Source organism: Pituophis catenifer, unplaced genomic scaffold (assembly GCF_029215685.1).
Source record: "Pituophis catenifer annectens isolate HBS135680 unplaced genomic scaffold, rPitCat1.0.hap2 SCAF_3, whole genome shotgun sequence".
Taxonomy (NCBI): Eukaryota; Metazoa; Chordata; class Lepidosauria; order Squamata; family Colubridae; genus Pituophis; species Pituophis catenifer.
The window spans coordinates 2,647,937-2,659,986 of NW_027256883.1; the positions used below are offsets into that span (position 1 = coordinate 2,647,937).

A 12,050-nucleotide genomic window follows, 5' to 3' on the forward strand; every position below is an offset into this window, starting at 1 on the left:
ATGTTTTTGGACTTAGCCTGCCTGATTGGTTCAAAGCCCTGAGGTACCACTTCCCAGTCAAAGACCTCCAAATTATTAAGACATTGGCTTGATTCCCACAGCATCCTGAGCTACTGTTGACCCAACTCCATTTTAAGCCTCCTTGTGCAAGTCCAACGGTCCCTGTGATTGAACGTGGTTGCTTTCTTGAAGATGTTTCCTTGCCAAACTAGGTAACATCATCAGTGTTCGAAGGGAGTGGGGTTTGTGGAGAGGAGAAGATAGGGGAGGAGGAGAAGATAGAGGAGGAAGAGGAGGAGAGGAGAGGGGATAGAGAAGGAGGAGTAGATGGAGGAAGAGGAGAAGATAGACGAGGAGGAAGAGGAGGAGATAGACGAGGAAGAGGAGGAGATAGACAAGGATGAGGACATAGACGAGGAAGAGGAGGAGATAGACAAGGAGGAGGAGATAGACAAGGAGAAGAAGGTAGAGGAGGAAAAAGAGATAGACAAGGACGAGGAGAAGGTAGAGGAGGAGGAAGAGGAAATAGACAAGGAGGAGGAGAAGTTAGAGGAGGAAGAAGAGGAGATTGACAAGGAAGAGGAGGAGATCGAGAAGGAGGAGATAGACGAGGAGGAGGAGAAGTTAGAGGAGGAAGAAAAGGAGATAGACGAGGAGGAAGAGGAGGAGATAGACGAGGAAGAGGAGGAGATAGACAAGGAGGAGGAGGAGATACACAAGGAGGAGAAGGTAGAGGAGGAAAAAGAGGAGATAGACGACGAGGAGGAGAAGTTAGAGGAGGAGGAAGAGGAGATAGACAAGTAGGAGGAGAAGTTAGAGGAGGAAGAAGAGGAGATTGACAAGGAGGAGGAGGAAGAGGAGGAGATCGAGAAGGAGGAGATAGACGACGAGGAGGAGAAGTTAGAGGAGGAAGAGGAGGAGATAAACAAGGAGGAGGAGAAGGAGGATACACAAAACAGGGGACACTGTGCCAATATGCTAGCAGCATCCCCATCAGTGTACAGCTTGTGGAGGTCCATCGTGTCACCTCTGAGGCTTTCCAACACTGGACCAAGCCCTCCGATTGACAGCCAAGGAAGTCAACTCAAGGTACTGGACCTCCTCCCCTTCCCTCTGGCACGTTGTCATGGATGGTTGGACTTGCAGAAGAAGACTTGATTGTCAACCGCAATGTGCTCCTGAATTGAGTAGTTGTGGGCGAAACAAGATAGTTTCGCCCACAAGAACGGACGAAGGTCAGCAATTCGGTGGGATGAGATGGTAGCTCGGGGTGGTGCTCAGCTGGTTCCCAGCCACAGGACACTTTTGTAGTCTAGAAAGAGTGCAGAGAAGAGTAACAAAAATGATTATGGGACTGGAAGCTAAACCCTACAATGAACAGTGGCAGGAACTAGGTATGTCAAACCTAGAACTAAGGAGAAAATTCCTGACAACTAGACTAGAACAATTAATCAGTAGAACGGCTGGCCTTCAGAAGTTGTAGGTGCTCCATCACTGGAGGTTTTCAAGAAGAGTCTGGACAGACATTTGTCCAGGATGGTATAGGGTCTCCTGCTCAAGCATGGGATTGGTCTAGATTAGAAGATCCATGATGAGATGTTGGTACCATAGAAAGAGAAGAGCAGAGAAGAGCAACTAAGATGATAAGGGTCTGGAGGCTAAACCACATGATGGACAATTGAGGGAACTAGATATGTCTAGCCATTGAACAGAAGGACTAGGGATGACATGATAGCAGGCTTCCAATAGTTGAGGGGCTGTCATAGAGAAAAGCGGGTTGACCTCTTCTCCAAAGCTCCACAAGGCAGGACAAGAAGCAACGGATGGAAACTAATCAAGGAGAGAAGCAACCTAGGACGAAGGAGAAATTTCCTGACAGCGAGAACAATGAATCCGTGGAACAACTTGCCTCCAGATGTTGTGAATGCTCCAACACTGGAAGTTTTTAAAGAAGATGTTGGATAACCATTTGTCTGAAGTGGTGTAGGGTTTTCTGCCTAAGCAGGGGGTTGGACTAGAAGACCTCCAAGGTCCCTTCCAACGCTTTGTTTTCTGCATATTAATCACTTTGTCCAGGATAGAAACATTATAAAACCAGTAGTGATCTAACAGCTGTCTTGACATCACAAGAAGGTAAGAAGAATGACCACAAATGCTTCAGTTACAGGAAGTGTTTGCTTTGTGGCTTCTGTGCTTTTAAGGTGACAGTAACTGGAGTCCATTACATCAGGAAAAACTACTCAATATGCGAGCATACACACATATACACACATCCTTTTCCATGCTGGTACTCCTAGGAGGAAAGATAGCTTGGTAGGTAGACTTGGGTCTTCAACAATCCCACTTCCCAAACAATTTATTCAACATTCACTACTTTTTTGTTATTGTTCTTAGTTGTTCTCACTGGCCTTTAGTGAGAACTCAACGGTGGGAGGATTTCATTTCATGTGTAGCATTGTTGTTATCATCTCCATTCGTTCCCAAAGGTGCTTTTTTTCAAGAGGCAACTGGACTTTCTTTTTTTTCTTGGAAGACATTTCTCTTCTCATCCGAGAAGCTTCTTCAGCTCTGACTGGGATGGTGGGGAAGGGAAGGATTGATTCTCCTTGCAGACAGCTGGTCATTGGCATCCTTTTTAGAGAGTCATTGAGGCCACTTGGAAGTTTATCTCTGTCCTCGGGGTCACCTGAGTGGTGCCAATGGGTGTGGAGCCACCTTGGAACAGCTGAAAGGATTGTGTTGTACACAATAGATGATGTCCTATCCCTCCCCCTCTGTTGAGTGAGGGCTGTTCAATTTGGACATATTTTCTTTGACCCTTCTTTCAAACCAGGTGACCCCGAGGACACAGAGAAACTTCCAGGTGGCCTCAAGGACCCTCTAAAAGGATGCAAATGACCAGGCTGCCTGCAAGGAGTATCAATCCTTCCAGTCCCCACCATCCAGTCAGAGCTGAAGAAGCTCCTTGGATGAGAAGCGAAACGTCTTCCAAGAAAAAATTAGAAAGTCCAGTTGCCTCTTGAAAAAAAAGGACCTTTGGGACAACCAGGACCTGAATGACGGAGGATCTCCATAGATAGCTCCGTTCATTGCATGTTCCTTGATTGGTGACCTACAACTCAGTGATTATATCCAGGAAAGGCAAAATACAGGTAGTCCTCGACTTACGACCACCATCGAGCCCAACACTTCTGCTGCTAAGTGAGACTGTCACCAAGTGAACTTTGCCCCATTTTACGACATTTCTTGCCGGGTGGTTAAGTGAATCGCTGCAGCCCTTAAGTTAGTCACACGGTTGTTAAGTGAATCTGCCTTCTCCGTTATAAGAAGGAGAAGGTCGCAAAAGGGGATTGCGTGACCCCGAAACACGGCAACGGTCGTAAATACGAGTCAGTTGCCAAGTGTCCGAACTTCGATCGCATGACCACGGGGGGATGCTGCAACGGTTGTAAATGTGAAAAAGGATTATGTCATTTTTTTCAGTGCCGTTGTAACTTTAAGCGGTCACTAAACGAACCGTTGTAAGTCAAGGACTACCTGTAACAGGCTGGAGATAAGAGATGATGACCCCAAATGGGCTCCAGTGTAAATATTTGCGAGTTGCATTTTGCTGGCCTTGAGAATATGCTGATATTCTCAATATTTTTTTCTTTTTGACCCAAAATCAAAACTCCCAACTTCTAAAAAATATCTTCATGGTGTCCTTTTGTGATGGAGAAGACAAGTTCCTTCTCTTTCCTGGATCACCTGGGACAATCCATGATGAAGAAGGCCTGTGACCTTCTCAAGTACCTTTTTGAGGGCGTGAACCAGAGGTGGGTTTCAGCAGGTTCTGACGAACCGGTAGCGGAAATTTTGAGTAGTTTGGAGAACCGGTAGTAAAAATTCTGACCGGCCCCGCCCCCATCTATTCTCTGCCTCCGGAGTCCCAGCTGATCGGGAGGAAATGGGGATTTTGCAGGAACCTTACACTGCCCCGCCCACCAAGCCATGCCCCGCCCACCAAGCCACACCCACAGAACCGGTAGTACAAAAATTTTGAAACCCACCACTGGCGTGAACCTTGGAAATGCACATTGTCCCCACACCTCTTCTGCCTTTTGTCTTCCGTCCCCATCGTCCTCATCCTTCTCTTTGTTCCTCAGTGACCCAGCACATTAAAGACCTCCTGGAGAGAAACAGTAAGAAGAAGTCCAAATTGAGAAAAAAGCCCAAACCTTATGTCGAAGACCACGATGGTAGGGCGTGAGAACCAAACCTTCCTTTAGCAGCCTCTTCTCCTTAGTCTAGTCAACGACTTCCTTTTTTTTCTGCAGCTTCTTAGTCTCTGCTTGGTCTCCCCATAACACGGCTTCATTCTTCTCCTAGCTCCTAATTTGTGGGGGGGGGGAGGGCGCCTCTATATCCTGATTTTGGGTGGACGGGACCTACTGCTAATCACCTTTTCTCCAACACCCTACTGACTTCAGTTGAACCTTCCGAGGTGCCCTTTTGCTCGTGGTCAAGGCTGGCTCTGCCACAAGTTGTCCTCTGCAAGTTGTCCTCCCAACTCACTGGGGAGTCAGGAATGTGGGGGAGCGAGGGTTGTAAGAGGGAAAAGCAGTTTTCCTATCCAGGAAGGGTGGACTGACTTCCTTCCATTCGTCCGGCCCTTGTCTCACGCCAACATACCCATGGATGTAGGTTCACGGGCCACATGGGTGCACCCGGTGAACCTGTAGCCCCAATGCGTGATTGACTGCACGATAACGTCATTTATGGAACCCAGGGTTACTGTGGAACCCATATTACGACTGCAAAGTTTTAACGGGCCGTGACTCAGGGGTCTCCAAACTCGGCGACTTTAAGAGTTGTGGACCTCAACTTCCAGAATTCCTCAAAATGCTGGGTGGGGAATTCTGGGATTTGAAGTCCACAAATCTTGACAACAAGCCTGTTAGGTATTTCAGCGTCCTGTGAAGACAAGAGAGCAGAGCTGGAGGGCTCTTGCAGAGGGCACCTGTGCTAGAGATGAGGGTGGGGGGCAATGTTTGACTGTCCACCTGCCTGGATAAAGGTTGGGTGTTCTGACCAGAAGAGAAACTTCAAGGGCTTAGCCCACCATCCTTCAGGTAAGAAACCGACCAGGATAATATATGTCTCATCTTCCTGCTGTGGGTCAGAGTTGGAGCCACAAGGGTCCTCCAGAACTCACAGTGAGGTCACACCATGCGTGACATCACTTTCTCCATCTGAGGAGGTCCATGGAGGGTGGTAGTGGCTTCATAAGATCTCCCAACTCTAGGCTACGTCAACAAGAGATGTTCCACCTGAGCATCCTGGACGAGAAGATCTTTCTCCCTGTGGTACCGGGGTACTCTCTGAGCTTGGAGGTTTCCTTGCAGACGTCTTATGGCCCAACTAGGTAACATCATCAGGGCTAGGAGAGTGTAGGATTGGGTCTTGGATGCTTTCTGAGCTTGGTTGTTTTCTTGGCAAGCATTTCATGACCCAAGTAGGGAACACCCTCAGTGCTAGAAGTGAGGGAGGTTGGGTCCTGGGTGGTCTCTGAGCTTGGTTGTTTTCTTGCAGACATTTTTTGACCCAACTAGGTAACATCATCAGTGCTAGAAGGGAGCAGGCTCGGGTTCTCTACATTTCCTGAGCTTAGTTGTTGGGGTTTTTTTTTTTTGCCAACATTTCATGACCCAACTAGGGAACATCATCAGTGCTAGCTAAGTTTTCACACTCTGGACAAACGCTAGAAGAAGGCCAGCCTGTTTGAATGAACGGAAGAGAGCTGTTGTCCAAAGTTCAGAAGCCCTTTTGAGTTGTGTTTGAAGCTTGCATTTTCCTAACAGGCAGAACATAAGAATTTAATCGACGCCCAAATGTCATCAAATGCATAATCCCCGTCATCTCTCAGGGACATGATCCATGTGACACCGAGGTGGGTTTCAGCAGGTTCTGACCAGTTCTGGCGAACCTGTAGCAGAAATTTTGAGTAGTTCGGAGAACCGGTAGTAAAAATTCTGACTGGCTCCGCCCCCATCTATTCTCTGCCTCCCAAGTCCCAGCTGATTGGCAGGAAATGGGGATTTTGCAGTAACCTTCCCCGGGAGTGGGGTGGGAATGGAGATTTTACAGTATCCTTCCCCTGCCAGGCCCACCAAGCCACGCCCATCTAGCCACACCCACCAAGCCACGCCCATCTAGCCACACCCACCAAGCCACACCCACAGAACCAGTAGTAAAAAATTTTGAAACCCACCACTGATGTGACATCATCGTGGCACCCTCCGGGTATCTGTAAGCACTGAGTATTTTGCGTTTTCTCTTCTGCTTTGACCCACTCAGCTGTTGGGTCCGGAAGCAGAACATTAACCAAAATTCAGAGAATCCTCCACTTAATGACCACAATTGATCGTAAGCAACATTTCCACTGCTAAGTGGTTTAGTGAGTTTTGTCCCATTTTATGACCTGTTTTGCCACCTTCTAGCAAACAAAGTCAACGCGGGAGCCAGATTCACTCAACGACCATGTTCCTAACTTAACAACCCCGGCGGTTCACTTAACAACGGTGGCAAGAAAAGTCGTAAAAGGATGGGAAGCTCACTTAACCACTCTTTCGCTTCGCAGCATAAATTTTGGGGTCCATTGTGGTCTCAAGTCGAGGCGTACCTGGTTTCTGGCTTTCTCAACGGTCCCTTACAAGCATGGTTAACCATGATTGCAAACAACCTCTCTTCCGGTTTTAATTCCTTATTGCCCAGGATTGTTGCATGACGATAATTTTGAGAAGGGTGCAATCTGCCCTTTGCAGACAGACCCCTGTTTCACAACTGATGCAAATGAAAAACTATAAGTATTGTGGCCAAAAATTGGGGAAACCTTTTGGGGAAAGTGTATTTTTGAGGTTTGATGGCTAATAACACCACTTTTTTTGGGAGTTTCAAGATAATCCTATTCCACTGCTGGAATGGCTTGGGAATAGCCCAGACCTTCACCCAATTGAAAATCTATGGAGCCGACTAAAGAAACTGGTTAGTCAGAAGCGACCCAGCAATGAAACCCAGTTCATAGAAGCCATCATTCCATCTTGGCTTCCCATTGTAACAGCTGCAGAACTCAAAGACTTGGTTCACTCCACGGGAAGACGTTGTAAGGCCAGAATTCATGCTAAAAGTCACCAAACTAAGGATTAACTGACATGGTGACAATCTTTGTATATCTCATTTTTTCTATGGTGATCATTTTTGTACATCTCGTTTTTCCTATGGTGATCATTTTTGTACATCTCGTTTTTCCTATGGTGATCATTTTTGTACATCTCGTTTTTCCTATGGTGATCATTTTTGTACATCTTGTTTTTTCCACGTGTTTCACTTTCCTTCTTTATACCGTAACTGCTATTCTAATAGCAAATCCAGTTATGGCATTACATTCTTGATTAAATTATCTTTCCATTGATATATAATTTTATGGTACTAGAAAAAAAATAAATGGTGTAATTAGCTAGTTTTAGAAAATACACTTTTCCCAAAAGAGTTTCCACAATTTTGGCCACTACTGTATATAGCAAAAATCCTAATTTTAGCATCCATCTCCGAAGGTTTCTCTCCTGGAACGCTGTGTTTTTCTATCCAGGAATGTTTGAGGTGGGTTAGAGGAACATCAAAAAAGCTAAGATGACTTTTTTGACCTACCTGGTCCCAAACTCCTGGCATTCCTGCTCAGCTGATTTCGACAACGGACGCCTTCCCCATAAAATAAGGGCTGATTGGATTATTTGGGGAAAGCCGGATGGCGGCAGGTGAAAACGCATTGATTAAAATTCTGCCCCCACCCCACCCCCCGCCACCCCACTTAACGTGGCTGCTAATTTATCCATTTGGGGATTTCATGAAATGTATCCCAAGCAAATCAAGGTTAAAGCTAACCATGCACAGCATATAAATAGTAAATCGCAACTGGGAAGAAGGGAGCGAGGATCAAAAGCACGCTCTGTGTCGTATCTGCCACACACACACACACACACACACACACACACACACACACACACACACACACATGTTCTTCTCCTCGTCCGAAAGGTTCTTTTTTTTTCCCCAAGAGGCCACTGGACTTTCTGTATTTTTTTTTTTTTTGAAGATGTTTCACTTCTCATCCCAGAAGCTTCTTCAGCTCTGACTGAATGGTGGGGAACGGAAGGATTGATACTCCTTGCAGACACAGCTGGTCATTTGCATCCTTTTTAGAGAGTCGTTGAGGCCACTTGGAGGCTTATCTATGTTGTCAGGGTCACCTGAATGGTGCAAATGGGTGTGGAGCCTTCTTGGGACTGCCGAAAGGACCATGTTGTGCAGCTGTGTTTTCTGCAGGATGTTTTCTGCCCTCTGTCCCTTCACGGTGGAACCCAGGCGTAGGCCGTTGGGGACGAGTCCGTGTTGTCTCCATCTCAAACAGAAGCGTGGATGGTTCCGGTAGTCTGCAATTTTTCTGCAGACTTTGGGAAAAAAATCCCCATTTGCACTACTCAGGTGACCCTGAGGACACGGACAGACCTCCAAGTGGCCTCAACGAGCCTCGAGGCTTGGAGGTCTACCTGTGCCAAGGCTTGTGGTCCTAGAGTGTCAGTTGTAGGTCTCCTGAATTTGAGGTTAATGGCCAGAGTGAGTTCATAGCATTCAGGAAGAGGCAGAAGAAGGAAGTGCCACCTGGCCAAGAGTTGACTTGATGGGACTCCAGAGAACGCTGCTGAGATGGGATCTTGTCTAAGCCCCGCCAGAGCCCTTCTCAGGTAGGGACTTCAGGAAGATGCTCAAGACAGATGGGGAAGAGGGTCTGCTTGCCATGGGACCTTTTGTGCAGGACACCTTGCTGGTTGCGTTGCTTCTTCTCGTTCAGCTGCTTGGGTCTCTCCTCTTTGCCCCTTCCTCCTGGGATGGCGGCTCGTGAATTGTCCTTGCTCTGACTCTCTCTCTCTCTCTCTCTCTCTCTCTCTCTCTTTCTCTTTCTTCCTCTCTCCTTCCTCCCTTCTCTCATGTAGGGGTGGCGGTAAGCACTTACGCCAAGTATTGTTACAGCAAGCTCCAGAAGGCAGCGTTGACTGGCGCCAAGAAGGTATCTCCTCTCCCCCTTTTCTCTTTTGCATCGTCTATCAAGGTGGCCTTGGGAGACCAGAGTTGGTGGCTAAGTGATCATGGGAAAGCGTGGGGTGGTTGGGTCAAAGTTGGAACCCTATCCCAAGACATTGGAAGCCACTCCCAAATCTTGACCTTGATTGCATGTCAATGAGTGAGCCAAGACATCCAACTCAACTCAACTCAAAAGGCCCTGGTCCTTTTGCCCAAGAGGGGAAAGTTGGTGGAGAGGTTAACTCAAGAGCTTCCTGTCCAGATGTTGTTTTGCTTACCAACATTTTTTTTCCCTCAAGGATTAAGAGGGCACTGAGAACTCCAGAATCAGGGACCATCAAAAACATCCCTGCAATGATGGGATTTTATGTGTTTATTCAATATATACCAGCAACCATCTCAACATGTGTGTGAGACTCTGGGCAGCTCACAAGGTTTAAAGAAAACAAAACCCTCATAGCACTTAAGACTTATATACCGCTTCACAGTGCTTTTACAGCCCCCTCTAAGCGGTTTACAGAGTCAGCCTATTGCCCCCAACAATCTGGGTCCTCATTTTACCCACCTCGGAAGGACAGAAGGCTGAGTCAACCTTGAAAGAAAACCCACCAGAAGCAAATGAAAGCAGGTAATGAAGCAAACGTCCATTAACCATTAAACATAAAATGTAGGAAGGGACCAGCCAGTAGAGGAGAGCCATCTCACCATCTCCAAAACCTTCAAGGGATCACCATGTCTAATCACAGGCCCGTCTTCTTCCAGCTCCTCCAAAAGGCCAGTAGGTCTTGTGCCAGGCCTCAAAAGGGTTGATATTTTTGATCCGCCTCTTGAAGATGCTCCTGGGCATCCAGAATTGTATGTCCGACGAGAAGGTAAAGCCACCTTGAGGCTCCATGGGCGAATAGGCAGCAATATAAATTTCATAATAAGTAAAATAAATAATAAAGAAGGAAAGAGCTGGATAGAAAGCAGAAAAGACTCCCAATTATGTAGTGCCAATAGAGGAAAATATTTGTCGCTCAGGGTTGAACTCTGGGGTCCTTGGTTCTCTCTGAGCTGGGTGGTTTTCTTGCAGATGTTTCATGACCCAGCTAGGTAACATCATCAGTGCTAGAGGGAGTGGGATGTGCAGAGAGGAAGAAGAGAAGAAGGAGGACTGTGATGTCCTTGGCGGTTCTCTTGCAGATGTTTTGTGTGTCAGTGGGGAACAGAAAGGGAGGGTTTTGGGTCTGGAAGTCAGTGTTGGCTTTCTGTCAGGCTTCGAGGTCGTCTCAAATAAATTGCATTTCAAACAAAGTCTTTGAAGGAAAACTCCTATTTATTAAGCATAACATTCTAAAACCCGACTCCATCGAAGCCAACACTGACTTCCAGCCCCAAAACCCTCCCTTTCCGTTCCCCACCCCCCTGCACTCATTGGCCATCTTCCAAGTCATTCTACCCCTAATCTACAGCTCCAGCTCAAAGGAATTTCCCCCCTCCCATCCCATCTCCTAGGGAATATTATCTCCAGGGAAAATAAGTAGGTGAAAAGTCAAACGTCCCTTTCCAGACGCCTCCACCTCTCCTTCTTATGTCAGCACTAGAGTAAATGCAGTTTGAAGTGCTGACATCGTGACCCAACTGGGTAACACCATCAGTACGAGAACAGAGTGGGGTTTGCGGAGTAGGGGAAGGGGAAGGAAGGGGAGGAGGCAGGGGACATTATTAATACTCATAATAATAATTTTTAAAATTTACATGCCACCTAACTTTCCATGACTCTGGGTGGCTCACCATAATTAAGCAAACAAATGACAATATCAATCTAATTCATCTTCTCTATTCTCTCTGCAAACATGCATTTGAACGCATATCTTAAGGCAGTGATGGCTAACCTTTTTGGTGTTGCGCGCCAAAAGTGGGGGGAGCATGGGGGGGTCGCATGTGCGGGTGCCCATATCCATAATTCAATGCATCCTGACCCCCCCTGCGCATGCGCGCGTGACCCCCCACACACACTCCCCCCACTTTTTGCATGTGATGGCACAGTGGGCCCAGTAGGCCCGTTTTTTCGCCCTCCCCAGGCTTCAGACGCTTTCTTGGAGCCTGGGGAGGGCGAAAACGGTCTTCCCCACCCCCCCGGAGGCCCTATGGAGACTGGAAATGGTCTGTTTCCCAACCTCTGGTGGGACTGGAAGGACAGTTTTTCACCCTCCCCAGGCTTCAGAGCCTTTCTAGGAGCCTGCGGAGGGTGAAAACAGCCTTCCCCACTCCACCTGGAGGCCGGAAACAGCCCACTTCCTGATTTCCAGTGGGTGCAGAAGGCCCGAAAATCAGCTGGCAGAGCTGACTTAAGGCAACGTTCACGTGCCCACAGATATGACTCCATGTGCCACCTGTGGCATGCGTGCCATAGGGTCGCCATCACGGCCTTAGGGGTACATGTTTTTGAAAACATGTATATCCCAGATGGATGGATGGATGGGTGGGTGGATGGATGGATAGATATGGATGGATGGATGGATGGATGGATGGAAGATAGATAGGTAGATAGGTAAGGTAGGTAAGATGATGGAAGGATGGATGGACGATGGATAGATGGATAGATAGACAGATAGACAGATAGAAAGAAAGATATAGAATGATGGATGGATGGATGGAAGGTAGATAGGGAGATAGGTAAGGTAGGTAAGATGATGGATGGGTAGGTAGGTAGGTAGATATAGATAGATGTGTAGATAGGTAGATCAGTAAGATAGATAAGATGGATGGATTGGATGGGTAGATAGGTAGATAGACACAGATATAGATAGGTAGATAAGTAGATAGGTAAGGTAGATAAGATGATGGAAGGATGGATGGATGATGGATAGATGGATAGATAGACAGATAGAAAGAAAGATATAGAATGATGGATGGATGGATGGATGGAAGGTAGATAGATAGGTAAG

General features: G+C 47.1%; 1 protein-coding gene across 1 annotated transcript in view; it reads left to right on the top strand.

The window, feature by feature from the left end:
* ARHGAP39 (Rho GTPase activating protein 39) overlaps positions 1–12,050 on the top strand; it is a 181,577-nt gene that overhangs the window by 149,068 nt on the left and 20,459 nt on the right. Inside the window, exons 6-7 of the mRNA XM_070940271.1 lie at positions 4,146–4,238; positions 9,030–9,103. Coding sequence (XP_070796372.1) covers positions 4,146–4,238; positions 9,030–9,103 — 167 coding nt within the window. The remainder of the gene's footprint in view (positions 1–4,145; positions 4,239–9,029; positions 9,104–12,050) is intronic.